The sequence below is a fragment of the Xiphophorus maculatus genome, chromosome 20 (assembly GCF_002775205.1).
Source record: "Xiphophorus maculatus strain JP 163 A chromosome 20, X_maculatus-5.0-male, whole genome shotgun sequence".
Classification (NCBI taxonomy): Eukaryota; Metazoa; Chordata; class Actinopteri; order Cyprinodontiformes; family Poeciliidae; genus Xiphophorus; species Xiphophorus maculatus.
The window spans coordinates 25,070,000-25,090,545 of NC_036462.1; the positions used below are offsets into that span (position 1 = coordinate 25,070,000).

Genomic DNA, 20,546 nt, shown 5'->3' on the forward strand with positions numbered 1-20,546 from the left:
GACCACATTATTATAAATATACAGATGACAACAAATTTTAATGTTACGTATTCAGTTCTAACCTCACTTTTACTGCTTCTATATCTGTCCACCACCGCGCCGTGGTGAGAGGGTTACCACTGATCAGTCGCAGCCTTTCTGTGGGTTTGCTAATTTTCAACCTCAGTACTTTGGTTTTCTCCCACAGAAGAATGTGCTTGTAACTGGATGTCGGAGCTATACCTAACTTGGCCAGTTTAACACACGTTGTGTGCTTTGATCCAAGCGTCCATCACAGCGCTTGTTGTTTGTTTACTAGTGTTGTTCTGCAGGAACCTTTGTCAAAGTCTTCTGCATCACCTATTTTGCTACTTGCCTTTTAAATAATGAGCAGACTATTTGTGAAACATTTTGTGACTTATCTGAGAAAGGTATAAGTAACATTTACTTACTTTGGTAAAAGGTTTCTTTAGAGTCTTTTTCTTCCAGTAAGTAAATTGAAAATGCATCATGTAACATTTTATTCCAAGATTTTTTTGTGCGTTTACTTCGGAGCCGTGTCCATTGTGTTTCTGTGTATTAGTTAGGACCTGCCGTCAGCCGCCATTTAATCAGCATAAGTTATTTGTGCTTCCTGTTTTGGATTTGTCCTGCTGTTCAGTCTGAAAATATATAGGAATTGCATTTCCAACATAGAGTGGATCCTAAGGAGCGTTATTTACTAGCGTGCAGTAATCCGTGAAGAGTTTTGAATTATTAATAAAAACAGACGTTTCTTATCCTGCCAGAAACCCAGAGACACTCATATCAAGTCCAGTTCCATGTGACTTTACACAAAGCAGACCTGATTAAGCCTCAGAGCCACCGCCCAAGGCGTCCATGCTTTAATCTGAATATAAAAATTTTTTTTTTTTTCTCTCCCTTTCTTTGCAGAATGTCAAATGTTTAAACACAAAATGTGATCTAAACCCTCATCCATCGCCAAAAGAGCGTGGTGCCTGAGGCTCCTTCACCATCAACTTCAGCTGGAACAGCCAGAGATTTCACAACAATGCACTACAGCAGTAGGTCTGACAAGTCAGACAGATGAAGACGGTGTCATCCATTCGTGAGCTTAGAGTCGTCACAGCAGCTCAACTCCAAAATAACAACAGGCCTTTGTGTGAGTAAAGTCTTGTGTCTCAGCAGTCACATATTCCACTATGCAGTACATTTCCACACTGTACGTTTCTAATTTCAAGTGTGGTCTCTGGATTCAGCTCTCTGGGACTTAAGATGAACAGAAAAGCTGCTATTCCCAAGTTCACCTCTAAATCTGTCACTAACAGGAGCTTCTGGTATAGTCATTTATGAAGCACAGGTGTTACAAACACAGACTGGTAGCTGTGTTTACATATGTTTATTTTTTACATGCATACACTTCATTTAGTGCTTTGCAAAAATATGCACACCCCTTAAACTTGTCCCCAAGTTACAACAAACAATCATTTTTGGTAATTAGTGCCATTTTTTTCCCAGCTCAGGAAAAGCATCTCTACTGCATGATGCTGCCACTACCATTCGCCACAGTGGGGGTGGTATGTTCAGGCTAACTCATTAGGAGGCTTCTGAAGGAAGCTGTTTGCTCTCAGGGGTATCAAAGTAAAGGGTGAAATGCATGACACACTTTTCAGATTTTTATTTGGAAAAAAACAAAAAAAAACCTAACTTTGAAAATAATTTTCTTCCTGTTTGCACTATTATGTACGATTGTGTTGGTATGCCAATAAAACTGACGTTTGTAGTGGGAACATGGCAAACAGTGGAAAAGATCAAGGGATGCGAATAAGTTTGAAGGCACTGTAAAACAGACAATAGTAGCTTTTGGTCTACAAAATTAGGATAAAAATATGATAATTAATCTCAAAAATATATACCGGAAATAAAACAGAGCAAAAATATCGTATTGCAATTAAACTCTTAGCTGTCTGTATTTGTTTTTGTTTTGAGGAAAATATTTTGGAAGCATTGTTTTTTTTTAGTCTGACTGTACAGGAAGAATAAAGCTAATATAAGCAAAAAGCTTTCAGTTCTCACTTTTAGCCTATAGATTTACTGAAGAAAAAAAAAAACAAGATGAAAAAGGTTCACTCTTGGTCTTTTTCCTCTCCGTGAGTAATGATGTGCACCAGGTTCTTGTAGTCCAGGTTTCCAGCCACATCAGGGGGGAAGGCGGTAAACATCTGCTCCATCTAACCAACCAAACACACGAGAACGCCTCGTCACGCGACATGCATCAAAAGCTGGGATGATTCACCACCGTTTCTTCATTTTTGTTTCTTTTTTCATTATTCTGGAAGAAAATGTGCCTGACGTGGACACGTGCGACCGTCATAATGACGTTCATTCTTTTTCAGAGTCACCCACTCGCACCCAGTAATCGGCAATAATGGCGACAATTAGTGTAAAACTCCACAATGTACCTCTTCAGAGGAGAATCGGTCGGCCTGCGTTGTTAGCATCTGTGTCACGCTGGAAAAAAAAAGAAAAAAAAAAAAAAAAAGAGTCTTCAGAGCGACACGCATTGTGAACTGGGATGAACAACTGCAGCCAGAGTGTCATTAACAGTGAGAGGAAGCGAACGCAGCGTTGCTTTCAATGAATTTGCAAATTGCAAACTCATGTGGAGTTAGGAGTGAGTCCTCCAGACACTTACTAGTCTTTCTTCAGTATGCCTTTTCCCTCGGGGTCGAAGACTTTAAACGCATTGAGGATGGTCTCCTCTGGATCCGCACCTGGAGTCATTAAAGAAGCCATCAGCACTCCTCAAACACACTTACCTTTAATTATTATTTAGTTGCTCTTTTCACAGTTAGAGAAGTAGGTCAGTGTGTCTGAAATGAGCTTCTGTTTCGCTGCTATAAGATTCATGATGTGTCAGCATGAACATCTGTTTCGGCTGAAGTTGGTAAAATTTTTTTTACATATTGCTAATACTGGATTAACATTAAAAGCAGATATTAATTTCCATCTTGTTGCTGCTTAGGTGTTCCAGGGTTGGCTATGTTGTGCAGGATTGTGGGGTTTTTAATTGAAGCAGAGAAGCAATGTCAGTGGTGTCGAAAAGGTGGAAAAATAAAAATATCTGTAAATCTAACAGCGGATCCTGATGTCAAGGACAGCACTGCTGCTCAAGTTTTCTTCCTACAACTATTAGACTCTTGAATCAAAGCAGCCAATCAGTGAAGCAATTTTGTTTTTGTGTGATGCCAAAAATGCAATTTCTTCATCCATAAAAGATCCTGAAGGAGTAACTTTGCGGTAACGTCTGGTTTGTTTTTCAACATGATGGTCCACTTTGGAGCCTACAGTGTGAACAGTATCAGCTTTATGCATGTGGTATTATTCTGAAGCCTGGATGTGGAGATGCTGACGTCCTCTGCTCTGACTGCAGTTGGCAAAATCTTCAAAAGCAACAGAATACGTTCCTAGATGCGTCACTGGTCCCTTTTTTAAAAAGCCACTTTACTTTTATATCAGAATTACTCTGAATGGAAATGGTTTCCATCTCACTTCTGCAGCACATATTTAACACAGAACGATAACTTGGAGTAGCTTAGCCACTGTTTATGTTCTTACCTTTCAGCTTCTCACCAAACATTGTGAGGAAGACTGTGAAGTTGATGGGACCAGGAGCCTCTTTGAGCATGTCGTCGATCTCTTCCTGTTTCACATTCAGACGTCCTTTGGGAGCAAACACACTACATAATGAGCAGACGGATCGTCGGCACTTAAAGACTCATGTCCCTATGATCCTTGAACATGCTTGTCGACATACCAAGAGCAGCGAAGGTGTCCCTCAGATCATTCTTGTCAATAAAGCCATCTCTGTTCTGGTCCATGATTGTGAAGGCCTGAGGTCAGAGCAGGGAGAAAGCTTCATGGCTTTAGTTTTAAAAAAAGCGATTGCTTCAAGCTATCTCTGTAACAGTAATGCTTAAACTCTGAATTTAAACGCGTTTTCTTTTTTCTGAACTGCATTCATAGATGAAGACTTAAGTATTTATAACTTGTAAGCCCACTTAGGATTGCGTGCGGCATCCAGGGCACGCGCAGCCGTTCATCTGCGGCCTAATCGCTGATGACACAGTCTGAATGTTTGGGCACCGCCGACCTTCATACCAACATACCGCGTGCTCCGCTGTTGCCAAGCCTGAGGCATGAAAATAGACAGGTGGGCATACTGAGGCCGTGAACAATAGAAACCGAAAGACAAGGAGGGAAAGTAGCTGGAGCTCTCGGTGTGTGTGAACTGTATTCAGGCTGTGCAGAGACGTTTGGGTTTTAGAGGGAATTGAATCATTCTGAGCAGCGCTCACCTCTTTGAATTCCTGGATCTGGGCCTGCTCGAACATGGAGAACACATTGGAGTTGGCTCCCTCCGCCGCCCTCTTCTTGGCTTTCTTGGGGGCCTTTTGGCACGAATAAAGAAAAAGCATAAACTAGATGCTTTTAAATACAGCACCTTAATCAGCTAAAAAGTGTCCTTAGAAGATCTCTTTAAGGATATAACAAGCACATTTTACACGCTTCCACTTGATAGCCAGTAAAGATTATGAATGAAAGGACAAAACTTATTCCACAATATAACAGAGTTACTTACCATCAGGTGTCCACTCTGACAGCAGCATCTCCGAAGCCAAGAAAACTCACCTGTCCTTACAGTAAGAAACATGTCACACATGCCGACTTACCATGGCTGAGCAGCTGGGATGTCAGACCGACAATGATGCCAGTGAACAATGGGGGCGATTGTGGGTGGCCTTTTTGTAGTCCCTGAGCCACAGCTCCACTGGATGATATTTATAAACTATGTCCTCTTTAGGAAGTGACAGGTAAATGACGCTTTATACAACACTTATAGTCCTGCGGGCTCTCAGACGAAAAACACAGCGCTAACATGACAAGCATCTCTCTATGCCGTCTAGATCGGCACAGGACAAAGAGATTGGAGGAACCAGTCTAGAACTACAAGAGCAGGAGGAAGTAACACGCTTGATCATTTTCCTTGTCTGAAAATTTGATATTTAAAAGTTTAATAGGATAAAACCTGCCGTAGTGTTTGTGATGCGGTTCAGTCTCTTTCTGCATAAATTACAGCAAAGGTGGACAGGAAGCAGTCAAACCTCCACTGAATGCATGAAAAAATAAGTCAGCTATATTGTTTTAACCCTTTCATGCATAGAGTGGACAGCTGTCTAAAAGCCATTTTCTTGTGCTTCTTGTGGATTTTTATGTTATAAATGAAGTGGACATTAATGCGTCATAAAATATACCATCAACTGCTGGCCATCAGCTGCAAATGCAAGAAATTATTTTAGTTAAATCCAATATGGCCGACCGAGCCTTTCCCTCCCTCTACTGTAGACGACTCTTGCAGGTAAAAAAAAAAAAATTGTGACATCAGATAACCCCTAAAGAACAAAACTACTGATGTATTTTTCAAATAACAACTTTGTATTTGAAGAAAATTACAATTGATCACCTAAAAAAAGTTTTATTAAAATAAAAATTTTACACTTTTTTTCCCTACCTTTTTTATGCTTTAAGAAAAAAAAAACAAAAATTGGAAAAATATCCTGACATAAAGAATCATAATTCATGCATAAAAGGGTTCATCAAAAACATTTGACTTTGACAAAAATTGTTTTTTTTTTAGTTCAACATGTATTTGTCCAAGTCAGTGGATCTAAGACCTGATACCACTAGCACATTTCCATTGAATAAGTGTATTTGTCGTAGTTAGATATTTTTATGAATTATGCATATTTAGATAAAATTCACCTAAAAATCAACTTGTACACATTTAATTAAAATCATTATATTTCCTATTTTTATTTATTTGGTTCAGATCCTTGTTTGTGGCAATCAGAAACCCTGATCAAACCAAAAATAACTACCAGACTGAAGACTTACTGATAGTAATGGTGAAATAATAAATATTATACAAAATCCAGTATTCAACATGTTGCTGAACTGAATGAAGAGTGAAATGCTGAGAGATGGGTTGTGTTTAGCAACTAGCCTACAAATCCCTCTGACTCTTGAACAACAGGTAAGCTGGGGATATTGATATCGCTGCCAGATCCAAATTCCTACCACAGATCTATCAGAACTTATTACTGGTTTACTACAGCCCTCTAAATGTCTTACTGGGAGTTCTTGAGAAGGTTCTGATAAATATGGAGACCTTTTTAGTTCTTGGTACTTATTAGCACTATGTCACAGTACACTTGCTTGTCTACATCTGTCAGTAATTGACACCAAAATGTCTTCTTAATACACACAGTGAAGAGTTGTGCCACAGGTCTAAGACTTAAAATTAAAACAAAACTGCTGTTTCTCCCTCAAGTTGTTAAAGTGCGGCGCTGCTACATTTATACGTTTCACCAGCTTTGTTTTCTGCTATAGATAAGACAGACGCTCTCGTTCTGCTGCATGAGGTGATCTGATTTTTGAACAGCTTTTTAAATGTTTCTATGCTTCGGCATCAACTTTAAAAACTCGTCTTGAATACATTTTTTTCCAAAAAGCTCATTAGTTTGGACAATGTGTCAGAAAATACTGAGCTAGATTCCTAGATGGGGGGGGGAAAGAAGGTTCAAAGCGAAATTCATCTGAGAATCTACGCTTCAAGGATTTACACTTATTAAAGCTCTGACAACTTCCAGCCTGATGAAGGCTGAATTAGCCCTATGAAGTCACGGACTCTCACCAACAACATCATAATAGACTGATACAAGTACCAATCATTTTTGCTCCCTTTGGATAAAGGAATGAGATTCACCAGGTCATTACACGTAATTTACTGAGCTGACAGGACTGAGTTAGAGCCAAACTTGCTCACATTTCACACCAGCTTCTCCACATCACTGGTGTTGGCTTGCCTTTCTCCCCTAACACAGTCATGTAAATAGTGACACATTGTGCTTACTACAACCTGGATGCAGCGGCTGTGATTCAGTCATTAAAGAAACTATTGAGTGATGCATTTTGTTTTCATTTCCAAAAAGACAGTAAAAACACAGCAAGATAGTAGGTTGTTTTTTTTTAATCAATGAAAATTGTACAATTCTTCTAATTGTACAGTCATTTTTTGAATATTTGGGTTGATGACATCAGAAAAGGTAACAACTATGGTGAAATGATGAATGGCCGGTATATCCCGGCATAAACTATCAAATTTTGAACCTGAAGTAGTCAGAGCAAGCAAAATGACAAAGATGCCTAATGATGAACACCTATTGTAACTTACCATTAAAGAGCAAAAAGCAATAAGAAAAATACAGAAAGATATACTCAAAAGAAATATTATCGGATGTCTTAAGGGGAAGCCAATCTTCATCTAAGGAGCAGTGTTGTTAGCATAGCAGAGCATTTGAAACAAAGCTCTGAGGATGTCATCGGCAGCAGGCGCGACATACTAAAGTGTGACACTGCCGACACTGAACACGTCCTTACAATGTGCCACGTCTCAATGCATCATTAGCAAGTCGTCCGGTGTCACTTGAGGCTCCGCCGGTCAAGAAAAGCGTCAGTGTGTGAAAATGAGCTAAGCGGGCCAGGGTTAGGAGGTGAGGCCACAGGTGTTTCGCCTATATAAAGCGAGGCGCTGAAAGGCCTTCGCACACTCGGGCCTCCCACTGTCGCATACACGCGACAGTGGATGAACCTCCTAGCAGCTGCCAAGCGGTATCATCTCACAGCGTGGCGCATGCAAGGAGGTCGGATTTAGACACGTTATTGTTAACCAAAGAGACACATGGGGTTGTTAAAACTTTCCTTCTGTACCCTCTTGGATCCGAGCAGCCACTGCAGCTACCGGGGCTGAAATGGCAAGCCATTGTCACATCGACTGAATGCTGAACACCTAAAAATAGAGCAGCCTCTGGAGCACAATGGGCCTGGACAAAATGGCCTTTTCACTGGCTGTCTTCAAGAGTCTGGAAGGCAGAAGTGAAGAGGGAAACGGCTCCTGCTCAAGACACTTTGGTCTTCTTTAGAAACACATATTTAAATCTAAATATCATTGAAAAGTACATTTTCATGTTAATTCAAAAGTGAAAGTCAGATTTATATAGAGTGACATATTTCAAGGTAATTTTAACCTACTATAAAGTATTTCCTTACTGTATAGATTTGGAAAAATGATTGCATCAGTGCAGGTTAGAATGGAGACAGACATCCTGTGGTTCTGCAACGCATCAACATCAGTAGATGCGTTAAAGTTTGCTGGCCAATCAAGGCGCCAAGTTGTGCTGGAAAATGAAATATGAGCCCTAAAAAAAAAAAACTCGTCAAAGGAGGGAAGCATGAACGGTTCTTAACTTTCCTGGTAGGTAGCTGAACTCACTTTGAAGCTCAGGCAACTTGATTCATAGAATCAAGTTCTAGGAGGGATAATATGCCCAAAAGTTATCCCTGTTGTGTATGCTTCTCTTACGTATTTTTTTTCTTTCCTCTCAACTTTCCATTAATATACCTGGAAACAGTACACAGAACATCCACCTTCGATAACCGTGGCCTTCTGTGGGCAACCCTCGTTGTGGACTGTGGTAAAGGCTGTCAGTTAGCCAACATTCAAGTTCCTCAGGACTGAGTTCGCCATAACTTTAATGTATTAGACCTTCTTTTAAACTTTGTTTTATTCAAATTTTCTGAAAAACTGATTAACATTAAAGAATTATGTGTGTTTGAGTGTTATTAAGAGTTTGCTTTTTGAACAAATTACTGCAATAAACTAATTTCATATGATATTCTAATTTACACAAGCACACTACAGACCAAAAGTTATGAAGCAACTTCAAGTCATGATCTGCTGCCTGATCAGACCGTTTCCACTGATAGACACAATTTACGCAACAGGAACCAAATGTTTATCAAACAGGAAAAGTCCCAAGCAGTAAAAAAACATCTAAACAAAGAAAACAAAATTATAGTAAGATTTATTTTTGATGGACTAATTGTTTATTTTCAGCCTAAATAAACCAATCAACGTTTGACATTTTTGTATAAATCTGAAGTTTCCAAACTTTAGGACTGTAAAGGAGAAGTGCTAAGTTGTTTTCCTGCAATTTATGACAGCAAAACACAAAAAACAACAATACGAATCATAAGTGAAAGACAATGATTATAATATTTAATATTCTGTGACAAAATCTCTACAGGAAATGCTAATTAAACATTTGTTAGCAGACATCAATATCATATCCAGCATAAGAGCATTATGATCCGGAATATGTAAAACATAAAGACGATGAAATAGAAAAATAAAAATTAAAATATGTGGGCAACCCTTTTGTACAGAGTCCTACAGAGACCAGCTGAAAGTGTGTGCAATCTGTTGCATTTTGTTAAACACTGGCAAAATCAGCTCCATCTTCTTGACTTTTAATACATTCAGGAAGCGTTTTTAAGTTTATAAAGGAGTTTAAAAATTCCAGAAATAACTTCAAACCGAGCGCCTTACTGCTGAGAAGAAAAAACTGGGCAGGTTAAAGTGAGGTATCTCATCTGCTTACATTCAAGAACCATGACTGAAAACCGAAGTTCAGAAATAAATTTGTCTTTCGAACCAACATGGATGGATAATTTTACTAATCTTCTGAATGAAGTGGATGTCTCGACTCATAAAATAATAATAAAAAAAGGCTAGGATTTAGTCATCGTCACATGACTTCACTGAGCAGATAGTTCACACAAGGTAGTTAATATTTACGTGCTTTGTAAGATTGTGGAACTCGATGAGGCAGAAGCAGAAGACAACACTCCGTTTCGTTTCAGATATACATATCCATGCCATTTACGAATCGGGAGAGAAAGGAAACAAAACAAAAAAGAAAAATCTTTTTTCATCTTCACTTTGAACATTTTCAATTTATATACAACAGTAAGGAACACTGTACAAAAAGAAATGCTCAGGTACTAACGTTTTAAACTCTAAACATGATTGTTTCTTCCCCCCCCCTTCATTCCTTCATATATGAGTCAGTACTGAGGTTTTTCCCTTTTTGACAGATGGAAGTGCATACACGAGTCAGATCCAGATACAATCACTCACTTGATAAAGACGCATTAGGACGTGTTAAAAGAATACTCATCGGACATTCAAGAGGACTATTTTATCACTTTGTTCTTTAACAAAAATAGACACGGCTTTTCCAGCCTTGAAATTCCCTCTCAGAATATATATATAAAATTATGTCTCATCTATTTACACTCAGATTGTGTTCTGAAGGATTAGAAAGGTACTGCTCCATCGCTGCTGGGGGTGCGGGCTGTGGGTAGTGCGGGCTGTGGGTAGTGCATTTTTTTTGTTTGTTTTTTTAGTGTTGACCTGTCAGGAGGGCAAACAGAGATCCAGGGCGACACTGAACTTTTTCTCTGTTTGCTTTGCGGCCAGAGCCTGTCAGGCGTGGACAGATGACCAGCTGAAGATGATTGCAATTAGCCGATTGTGTGTGGAGGCTGAAGCCGGAGGAGGCCATGCTACACGTCTGCCCCGATCTGTAGTTAAGGAGTTTGAGGAGGAGCGGAGCCGAATTTAATGATGTTGATTTTAACCAGTTTAAACCATTCATCACTGGTGGCTGCGAATGACTTTAAGGTTAGGTGTCTAAGACTGTGCTTATGTTGTAGTAAGCAGCATGTGAAGGTATATCTGTAAGTAGCAAAACCAACCAAGTCCAGTCTTGATGTGAAAACCCACATCTTAGCTTTTTCTTTGCAAATTATTAACATGTGCTAAAAACTTCATAAAGACCAGGTTTATGTGGCCAGTATGACATTTTGTTCTTCATTGAAAATATAGCCTAATTTGAAGGACATCTCTTTATTTTCTCTAATACTACCTTTAATATCCGACAGCTACGGTTGTTTTTCTGTGTAGGTACTTAAGTATAGGCAGTGTTTCAAGACGAGTCTGCAACGTTCTCACTGGTTCTTTGAAAAAGACGAGTTTCTCCTTCAATGATGGGCGCGTGGCTCCGCTGATTCTTAAACGGATGATTGGTCCCACACCTGCAGGAGGAGGCCAAAAAAAAATACATCTTAGCATTTTAAATGCTGGAATATTTAAGAACTCTTGCAAATGTTGAATCTTTTTTAAATACCGGTAAATTGATTTTTAAAATATATTTTCTAGTATTACCTGCAAACTTCAAAGTGTTTTATTCAGGGTTTGTGTGATTGACTAGGGCTACACAATATTAGGAAAACATGCACTTGCTTCACAATGGATTTACTAAGAGTGTCCTCATCACCAAGCTTTAGCATCTTAACCACTAAAAATACACTTTAAATGTGGATACCATAAAAGGAGAAACAGTCTACAAAGTATTGACCCGCAGACTACACTTCTCAGATTTTTCTTCTAGTTCGTACTTTTGTATGAATGCATGTTGTTGTACTAAATAGTCAAAATAATATAACATGTTTGTGGTTTCAAATAACATGGTTGCAATCACCGCATTTCCAAAATGTGGAAATGTTTAAGCCATATGAATATTTTCAAAAAGCACTGAAAATATTTACCACAATAATCTTAAATTTGTTTTGACAAATTCACAGCGAGGGACAAATAATTTCGCTTTCTCATAAAGCTGCACAACATTACATGACGTGGAAATAAAGGATCTCTTTGGGAGCCATAAATACTTGAGGTTCTTTAAGTTTTGTTTACTCGAAGAGAAGTCGTAGTAAAGCACAACATGAAGAGCTATGAACCTAAAGCTTTATCCTGCAAGCAGATGTTGACGAACCTTGTTGACGGGGTTTATGGGCGTGCGCCCAGAGCCGGTATGAAGTCTCTGGCGCTCCTCAAACCTTCCAGGTGACCTCTCCCTTCGAACGTCCATCATCCGGCCGGGGGAGCGGTCCATGCGGGGGTCTGCCATGGCCCTGCCCGGGGAACGTTCTAGCCTGGGGTCGGCCATGGCCCTGCCGGGAGACCCAACTATCCGGCTCTCCAGCATCCTGCCGGGGGACTTCTCTCTCTCCAGCGGGCGGCTCGGAGACTTGTCCCGCCGAAACTCTGTGCGGGCCTCTCTGTAGCGGTGGGGTGTGCCGGGGTCGCCGTGGACCAGAGGATTGGCGGCGAGCCTTTTGGAGATGTGCTCATTGTAGGAGGGTGGCCCACGCTTGTTGGGACTGTGGGGAGGAACCCAGGCGTAAAGACAGACATGGTGCATCATTTAGTAAAAGAGGTTTAAAGTCTGGGCTCTGCTTGGCACCGTAGGAGTCAGGATGTGGTGAGGGGGAATGGATTTATGCTAGCGCTAATTGAATCGGCTAACAAGTGCATTGTTGTTTGTGATTAGAGGTGACTGAACCCATCAACTCCATTTAGTCTGCTGAATTGAATTTAAGTTAGCGGTTGACAACAAAATAAAGAGCATTAATGAAGCTTTACACCAGTCAGCACAAGAATAGCAAAAACATTTTTATTTTAAAGTTTATTATCGAGATGAGGTATTTCAACAAATCATTTAAAAATAAGTCGATGCAAAATTACGATCTGTGACAGATAAAAAATGGACCACCTTTCCTGTAAAATAAAACAAATGTTAATTTTTCATTAAAACATTCGAACCATCACCACGTGTGGACACCACCTGTGCCAGCTAAGCCCAGTGACCCATCAGCACCACATACGTGAACCTGAACCGTGTGACTGGAAACATCCCTCTGCTCTAAACTTGTTCTGAGCCACATGCAGAACCTAATGTGCAGCTGAAATCAATACTCTACATAAAGACACCAAACCTTGCCTTGCTTTAGGTCAGCTAGCAGGACCAACATTGGCATTTATCTTTGATAAATGCCAAAATAATGAAAAAAATATGTACAATTTCCTTTAATTTTAGTTTCATCAGAATAAAAGACATTTGTAAACTTGAATCTGGCTCTGGATGTTGCTTTAATAGCTTCATCCTATCTGAGCAGCATTTCAGCCCACACCAGTAAAGGACTCGTTTCACCGTGGATAAGGACACTCTTCTGTTCAGCCACGATTTTACAAGGTCCTTTGCTGCTGTATGTTGCTGAAAGATACGATGGTTGGACATTCCCGTATTGTTTATACCTTTCTATAATTAAACAGACGAATATGGAAACTTCATTTTGTAATGCAAAGCTGACCTAAAACAAGACATTTTAGGTGCTGAGAAAAAAGTATATATATATTTTTAACTAAATGACTAGTTAATCAAATCTCAACAGACAAGAAAAAAAATTACATCTTCTTTGTTCATCTTTTTTTTTTGGCAGAATTGTTGCTCCCTTGTAATATTATAAGTTCTTAATCTTTTATTTTGTATTTTGTGAAAACTGAAGGCAGGAATATAATATTCTGTTTGTCTTGAAAATGGATAGCACCTCAGAAACGAGCAACATTTAAGAGGATGGTGTGTCACTAAAGCGGTCCCTAAATGAAAGACCAAATTGAAGGCAAGTTCTTACCTCCGTCCCGAGCCGTTGCGCTGCAGATCTCCTCCACCTTCTTGACTCTGCACCAGGTTGCCTTTGCAGCAAATGACCCGCAGTTTGTTCTGGTAGGATGAGGCCAAGTAAATGGCCCCAGAGGAAATGGCTGGGCCAAGGTAACGTGGGTTTGGGATGTCCAAGTGTGCATATGAGTGTGACCTGAAGAGATGGGAAAGCAAAAATATTTTAAACAATGACCAGAGCATTTCATAACTTTTTCTTATGGAACAGCACAAATATGCACAACTTGTGCTGTTCTCCAGGTTTGATTTGCCAATGCATTTTAAATGTTGCGTCATTTGGACTGAACCGAAGGTGCAACATTCATGTAGTCTACAAAAAGTGACCGAGCAGACTGTACTTCTTTCAGTGTTTATAACACGAGGCTGCACATCTTCTATAAGTCTGCTTTTATCTCTTTTGCAATCTTCATATGGGGTAAAGGCATCAGAGCCAGGGACTTAAAAAAAAAGCTTAGCAAGCTGATAAAGGAGGATCACTCTGCACATAATCTCCTGGGGTTCCTGTACAAAGGATTCTTCATAAACTTAACGTCATTACAGAGAACCCAGAGGATCCTCCTCATCAGACTGTGTCTTCAGTCACAGGCTGCTTCAGGTTAGCTGTAATACTGACCACTACATTCCTATCCACAGCCATCACCATTTGTAACAACTGTAATAATGAGTTACAACATTTATTTTTACTTTTAGAATGAAATCAGTTTTTCACTTCACAGTTATGCACTATGTTTTGTCATTCCCTGTAACTAACATTTCAAAACCAAAGAACTAAAAAGAAAAATGTACCAGCAAAATACATGAGATCCTCAGCCTTGAAGTTTTGGAGTATACACTATACGTTGTTTTATTGTGAAATTTAAAAACCACAATTCAGTTTTATTTTTAGGTCCTAAACCAGAAAGGAAAAAACAACAACATCTTTTTCGAGGGGGAAAAGATCCATAATTTCCTGTCTAGTGGCAGACAGACTGCCTTTATACATCACTCATTTCTCATGGCTATTAAATTTTAGGTAACCTTTTTTCTGACCTATCCCATAAATTCAAGGCTTCCACAAATTTTCATATTTTAATTGGGAAAAGCCAAATAAAAAAATGAAAACCATGCATCATTTTGCTTCCACTTCAGAGTTCTGCACTATATTGTGTTGGTTTAACATATACATTTCCAATATACAGTACATTAAAGTTTATTACAGGAATACCAAAAACTGTGTAAAAAAATAAATAAACCATAAACATCTTTTAAAAACAAAAATAACGTCTTACCCAAGAGCAGCATGTCCCTGAATTTCAATAACATCCAAAGAGTTGAAGTAAGTCACAAACAGGTAGGGCTCTCTGTAGGCTGGAAAACAAACATTTCATTCAACATCATTACTGGTTTTTATCCTTTATAATCAATTACAATTCATCAAAAAGAGACACTCAAACTGGTTGACATTTACCAAATGAGAGAGGCAGACGGCTCCATTTGATATCGTCTGTTCTACTTCTGCGGCCATATGCATCAACAAACACACCAAACTCTGCAAGACAAAAGTCCAGAAGTTTAAAGACCCGGAAAGAACAGGAAACACCGCCTTTCCACTTTGGTGGACCTGCTAGTAATGTGTTCTCAATATATATAACCACATAAATAAATAAATGTCAAACCGTGGAAACAGAGCAGGTACTCATCCTTCTGTGGGGCTGTGGTGACTTGGATGATGGAGATGGGAAAGCTGTGGGAGGACGCAGCGAAGACAGCTGAAGCCAGCGTTACGTCGTTTTTATCCAAGAACTCTGCAGAAACGAATCCCCAGAGATATTTAACTCATTCAGGTGTGAACGCTCAAATGCTGCTGTGACAGAACTGCTCTGCTGTAAATGTTTGTGTAAAACCATCTGGTTACAAAGACATAACAGTACAAATTACGACACGTACCTTCCAGCACATACTGCTTCATCTCGATCTCATAGAACTTATTTGTGCCAATTATGATGCTGTATCCAGTGAAGTGAATACAGCTGCATGGCTCTGATGTCTCAATCTCCTGCAAATGCAAACAGAGAATGGATGAGCATCTTCTTTAAATTCCCACTCCGAGCAGATCTTCCACGCCGTTCGTTCACCTTTCTGATGCAGAACTTGTTGAGGCTTTCATTATGTCGCAGGATGGTAATCTTGTTAGGCATCGCAGCACAGATGCAGAGTCCGTTATCGATCTGCAAAGACAGAACAGCTCTAATCAGGGCAGAGGTAAATATTTGCAATCACCGCTTTGTTGTTCCTGTTAAGATCAGCTCAATAACTGACTGGGTGACAGTCCGCCAGGGTTTAGCTCCATTTACGCAGCAAATGGTCTCACCTTTCCAGAAGAGAAGAGGTGGCATCCTTTCACTGTCTCAAAGATGAAAGGGTTGAGGTCAGGCTGAGCTGGGAGATGGGACTGTGACAAAGACTGTTTCACCTTCTTGATCTCCACCAAACACAGCGCTCTCTCCTCCCCTGAATGACATCAGCCAGACCAGACATTACAAAGTATACAAGGAATTGCCCACAAATTGGGGTTTAGAAAGTAAATGTATGGCTTTAAAGATTTTTTTTATGCCTTTAGTTCCAACATATATGGCAACTAATTATTTAAGAAAATAACAAAAAAATTATACATTTAACTTGTGTCAATTCACATCTTGATGTCACTTTATAAGTGTTTTGGGAGGAAGATGGATTTGGCCATGTAGTTTGGGTATGAATCTAACCAGAGAAGTAATGCCAATCTAAATAATCTAAATAACTGTAGCTGATTACATTGTAACTGTTAAAACCAGACTGTTATATTAATCTAACCAGAGAAGTAATGCCAATCTAAATAATCTAAATAACTGTAGCTGATTACATTGTAACTGTTAAAACCAGACTGTTATATTACTTTGCTGCAGTAGGAATGATTATTACTTTTCTCCTAAGTAAAAACAATCATTTTACAGTGAAAGTACTTTCACTCAGTTCTCATACAATGAGCATGTCGTACCAGTGATCATCAGCAGCTTATCAAGCTCTCTCAGGATCTGGATCTGGAAAACCGAAGTCAGTCCAGGGATGTGCGTCAAAGAGTTCTTGATGACGTTGAGAGCATACAAACCCTCCTCAGAGCCAACTAGAACAATCTGAAGGGAAAGATGAGGCAGGAAGTGAGGAAAATGTAGTAGTCAGGCAAATTGCCTCACCACAAACATGGTTAGAAAACCTCTTTTTTGTGGTTACTGTACCTGGTCTGTGAGAGGTAGGGTGCAGTTTATGTCCAAGCGGTCATCCCCCTCCAGCTTCAGCAGAGAGTTGCCCAGAAGTTTCTATTAAGACAATAAACAAAGAAAAACAGAAAGATTCAGAAATCTGAAAATAAGTTGAATTAGAGGCAAGTTAACTCAGAGCGTGACTGCCGGAGAGCTTTTACAAACAAAATTGACAAAGCACCAATATAGCAAGGCTTATTTCACATACAGGGTTATGTATGAAGCACACAATTTGTCATCCCTCCAGTAAACTTAACTTGAATCTTTCCAGTTTTGTGGGTACAGTTTTTTTTTTTTTTTGGTAATTAAGTTTTAAATACATTTCATTATACATTATCTATCTATTGCAACTGAAAAGAGAAAAAATAGTCAAATAACCAAAGATCAACAATGCAAATCTTGTATGTGCTAAATGCTGCTCTGCGATATTTCTTGTAGCATCATTTTTACTGTATAACTTGCATTAGTGAATCTGGAGGTCTAACAAAGCTCATAAAGCCAAAGAGATGCAGTGGAGGGAGGAGCTTTAGACAAAAGGACAGCTGCACTGGAGAAAATGATGAGGGAAAACTGGATAGAAAGTAAAGTAATTTAGGGAAAAGCCCACATGTGAAAAAACAGGGAAAGAAATATATTAAAAAAAACCTAATATGAGATAATCTTGCAACAGTAGTCTGTAATCAGAAAAACATTAAATATGGTCAAGATTATGAAGCTCCTGGCTGGAAATGAAAACACAAATTTTACTAGACTGTCAACAATGCAAGACTTTGTGTGATGTAAACAAATGAGGCACTAATTCAGGGATGCATCAATAAATGGGCTTTTGACCAGAATGCATCAACCTTTTTTATTTTAGCTTGCCTGTGACCAGCTGGTCAGAACATCAGTTCTTCTTGCACACCACAAGTAAGAGGTAGAAGGTTGCAGCAACAACTAAAATAATGTAGATGTTGTTACTGAATGAAAATTTAAAAAAGCTACTCTATTTTTTAATGACATTCTTAGACCTTCCTGTGGGTCATTTAGGCCGTAACTTTCAGCAGATACCAGGAAGGTTAAACACAATACCGCAAAGTTACTTTGTTTTGAGTGTCTGTATGCCTGTTTTACATGATAGATGCTGAATTTGGAAATGTTAGCAATGTGAAAATCTTGGTTAAGTCTTTTCAGTTGTTTGTTGTACATTCTCTACAATATACAAACAGAAACAGTTGTTACAGTAATGCTAACCATGCTAATTGCTAATCACTCCAGTTGCGCAGCTTTTAATTTGGTAGCCGACTCTGGTAAAAGTCTTTGTTTTGCGCAAACTACAAAGCTGTGGGTGAATGTTCTTATCCCAGTGTGCGTGTTATTTTGCAATAGGTTCAGCCTTTATCAACAAATCAGTAAATTTAGAACTTGATCCCACAAGTCTTATGTTAAAGTTAGAAACATAAGACTAACTTTCACATTAGTTAGTCTTATGAAACCAAATTCATAGGACTAACTTGTGTTAAGAAACCACATTCTTGGGGAAGGAAAGAATTATAGCAAAATCTAGACTTATTTCATGTGACTGAGATCAAACTGTTGTGTTCACAGCCAAATAAACTTTAAAAAAAAACTGGAAGAAGAGTTAAAACAGTTCCAAGTAATGACAGTAGAGGTTAGAAGGTAACAGAAATGTAATGTCTAAATACAGAGGTGGTAGAGGCAAGGGCACAGTATTTGGAGAAAAGCTGAAACAATTCAGTGCTAAGATAGCATTACAAAGAAAGCAGAAGATGGGGGGAATGTTGCAAGAAAACAGAAAGAAAGGAACAAGCACCAGCCCATGATATCTGTTGTTGCAAAAACCGATCATGTCATGGTTTACCAAATAGGGCTTTAGCACAGCTTTTGCAGGAGCATGCAACACAGCATACGCTAAAATGTCTGCCGCAGCATGTTCATGTCCATGCGTTAATGTGGTTTATATTAATGAAAATGTATGAAGTACAACTATTTTTCAAAGGCATCTGTTCTGATCGACCATATCGAGTAAGTGACTCTGGACTGCGCTGACCTCAACTATCGTGCACACAGTTTTATACATATTTTGGACAGCTGACACATGCTTAGTCGGACGGACGACTGAAGCCCAAGCGTTCGTGCAGCCACTTACTGTACCTGAACCAGAGGTGATAGGTTCTTCTGTCTTTTAGAAACGCCTGCCTATAACATGATCCACATAACCAGGTTGAATGGAGATATACGCACACACACAATCACAGTCACACACGTACCAACCAATTTATTCACAGAGGAGGACAACAAGTGGGTACAGGATGAAAATATTGAACACATGCAAAGAGAGAGAGAAAGGAGAGAAAACAAGAAGTGAAGATGCTGGGCTGATGAGGAATAAAAAGCATCTTAATTCACTTTTTAAAATGTTGCCCCAAACAAGACTAAGATCTTTTGATTTGGTTAAAATTGGTCTAATATTAAGAAACCAGGGACTAGTTTCACACCCCTTGTTTACAAAAGTATTTACATATTGAGCAGCACAAAATCTTAAAAATAATGTATGAATATTTAAACTTGTAGTTAAATGACAAAATTATACTTACCGCCTCAGCTTCTGCTCTGTCTTTAGACCCCCGGCTACCGACCATGACAGACTCCAGCACTGCCACCCAGCGCTGCTTGTCAGGGAAGCTGGGAGCCATGAAGTAGAGGCACTGGCCTGGCCAGCATGTGGTGTGGGGATGGGACTCCAGCTTCAACACATATGGAATGTCTGAGAAGGGGTACAAAAAAAGCAAAAAATATATATATACGCATTTGGACGCCAATATATTTAAAGATTCTAAAAATCAGAAACTCAATATAAATGCTCCAATGACAGAATACCTTTAAAAAATATAAATATAATTTCTGGTGAGGAGTAAAATATAAATAGGAAACATCAACTTTATTGCCACTTAAAATGGCTAAATCTCACAGGTGCATCATATCAGGAATAAATGGTCAGAACATAATTACTCAAGGAGGTTTTTCCCTGTGTATGGAAGCATAGAAGGGTTTAGGCATGAAATAATGAAACTCCGATTTAACTGTGTATAAAAGGATGCTTGAGGAAATTGTGACCTCATTCGTAAAAAAATAAATTAATGAACAAAATAGAGGTGATGTAGAACTGGGCCTTTGAAACAGGCTGTTTGAAACCCCTTAAATATCTCACAGATGAAAGTTTAAATGGCTGGTAGATGGCTACAATAAGCTTTAACCAAAATGAGTAAAATTATCAGTAAGGCGGCAGGTTGTCCCAACTTCTTCCTCATTCAGAATACAGACCTTAGTTGCTATCTTTTATTTAAGAAACCAAACAAGGTAAGAGTTTAATAATCAACTGTAACTAAATCACTACGGTTTTTTTTTTTTTTTTTTTTTTTTTTTTTTTAGATACAGTATATACAAGTTTACACATCAATATTTGAAGATTTCTCAAAAACAAACAAAAAAGTAGTTGTTGGTATGGCCTAATATTTATTTATTTATTTTTTTTTTTTTTACAAATGCCATAGTGAAAACAAACATTGAAACCAGGAAATGACAAAATGAAAAACTTTCAATATTTTTTCATTAGCAGAATTAACTAGTTTTTCTTACCCGACTTGGCCGTGTTGATGAGCTCAGAGGCACCGACGGCTCCATGAACTGTGACCTCTCCGTCACCTAAACACAGCTCAAACTCCTCCTCGGCCTTTAGAGAGTC

General features: G+C 38.9%; 2 protein-coding genes across 9 annotated transcripts in view; both read right to left on the minus strand.

The window, feature by feature from the left end:
- Positions 1-1,365: 1,365 nt before the first annotated feature.
- On the minus strand, positions 1,366-4,775 carry LOC102235799 (myosin regulatory light chain 2, ventricular/cardiac muscle isoform). Of its 2 annotated transcripts, none has more exons than XM_023324932.1 (7): positions 4,713-4,775; positions 4,338-4,430; positions 3,797-3,872; positions 3,598-3,702; positions 2,675-2,753; positions 2,442-2,490; positions 1,366-2,210 (listed from the first exon to the last, which is right to left on the minus strand). In XM_023324932.1, the coding sequence occupies exons 1-7, from the start codon at positions 4,713-4,715 to the stop codon at positions 2,106-2,108; spliced, it is 510 nt and encodes a 169-aa protein (XP_023180700.1). In that variant the 5' UTR covers positions 4,716-4,775; the 3' UTR covers positions 1,366-2,105. The 2 variants fall into 2 exon arrangements, with proteins under 2 accessions (XP_023180700.1, XP_023180699.1); XM_023324931.1 differs by lacking the exon at positions 4,713-4,775 and adding an exon at positions 4,622-4,708.
- A 4,360-nt stretch (positions 4,776-9,135) lies between these two features.
- Positions 9,136-20,546, minus strand: part of LOC102221896 (citron Rho-interacting kinase-like) — a 42,767-nt gene continuing 31,356 nt past the window's right edge. For 4 of the 7 annotated variants that reach the window (XM_023324930.1, XM_023324928.1, XM_023324929.1 and 1 more), the window contains 13 exons: positions 20,441-20,545; positions 19,399-19,568; positions 16,778-16,858; positions 16,540-16,675; positions 15,874-16,013; positions 15,638-15,730; positions 15,450-15,558; positions 15,179-15,307; positions 14,971-15,051; positions 14,792-14,870; positions 13,477-13,659; positions 11,778-12,165; positions 9,136-11,037 (listed from right to left, as the gene is read on the minus strand). In XM_023324930.1, the coding sequence (XP_023180698.1) occupies positions 11,014-11,037; positions 11,778-12,165; positions 13,477-13,659; positions 14,792-14,870; positions 14,971-15,051; positions 15,179-15,307; positions 15,450-15,558; positions 15,638-15,730; positions 15,874-16,013; positions 16,540-16,675; positions 16,778-16,858; positions 19,399-19,568; positions 20,441-20,545 (1,718 nt within the window). In that variant the 3' untranslated portion in view covers positions 9,136-11,013. Of the gene's footprint in view, positions 11,038-11,777; positions 12,166-13,476; positions 13,660-14,791; positions 14,871-14,970; positions 15,052-15,178; positions 15,308-15,449; positions 15,559-15,637; positions 15,731-15,873; positions 16,014-16,539; positions 16,676-16,777; positions 16,859-18,955; positions 19,001-19,398; positions 19,569-20,440; position 20,546 lie in introns of all 7 variants that reach the window. The other 3 variants (XM_023324925.1, XM_023324926.1, XM_023324923.1) reach the window with 1 other exon arrangement.

What these genes read in the sequence shown, in the direction of transcription:
- LOC102235799 (XM_023324931.1), bottom strand. Translation starts at nt 4,702, where the DNA reads ATGTGTGACATGTTTCTTACTGTAAGGACAGGTGAGTTTTCTTGGCTT. An exon ending in GGACACCTTCGCTGCTCTTG is followed by an intron (nt 3,703 to 3,796) that starts GTATGTCGACAA and finishes TTGCTCCCAAAG; the next exon opens with GACGTCTGAATGTGAAACAG. An exon ending in GGCATACTGAAGAAAGACTA is followed by an intron (nt 2,491 to 2,674) that starts GTAAGTGTCTGG and finishes TTTTTTTTCCAG; the next exon opens with CGTGACACAGATGCTAACAA.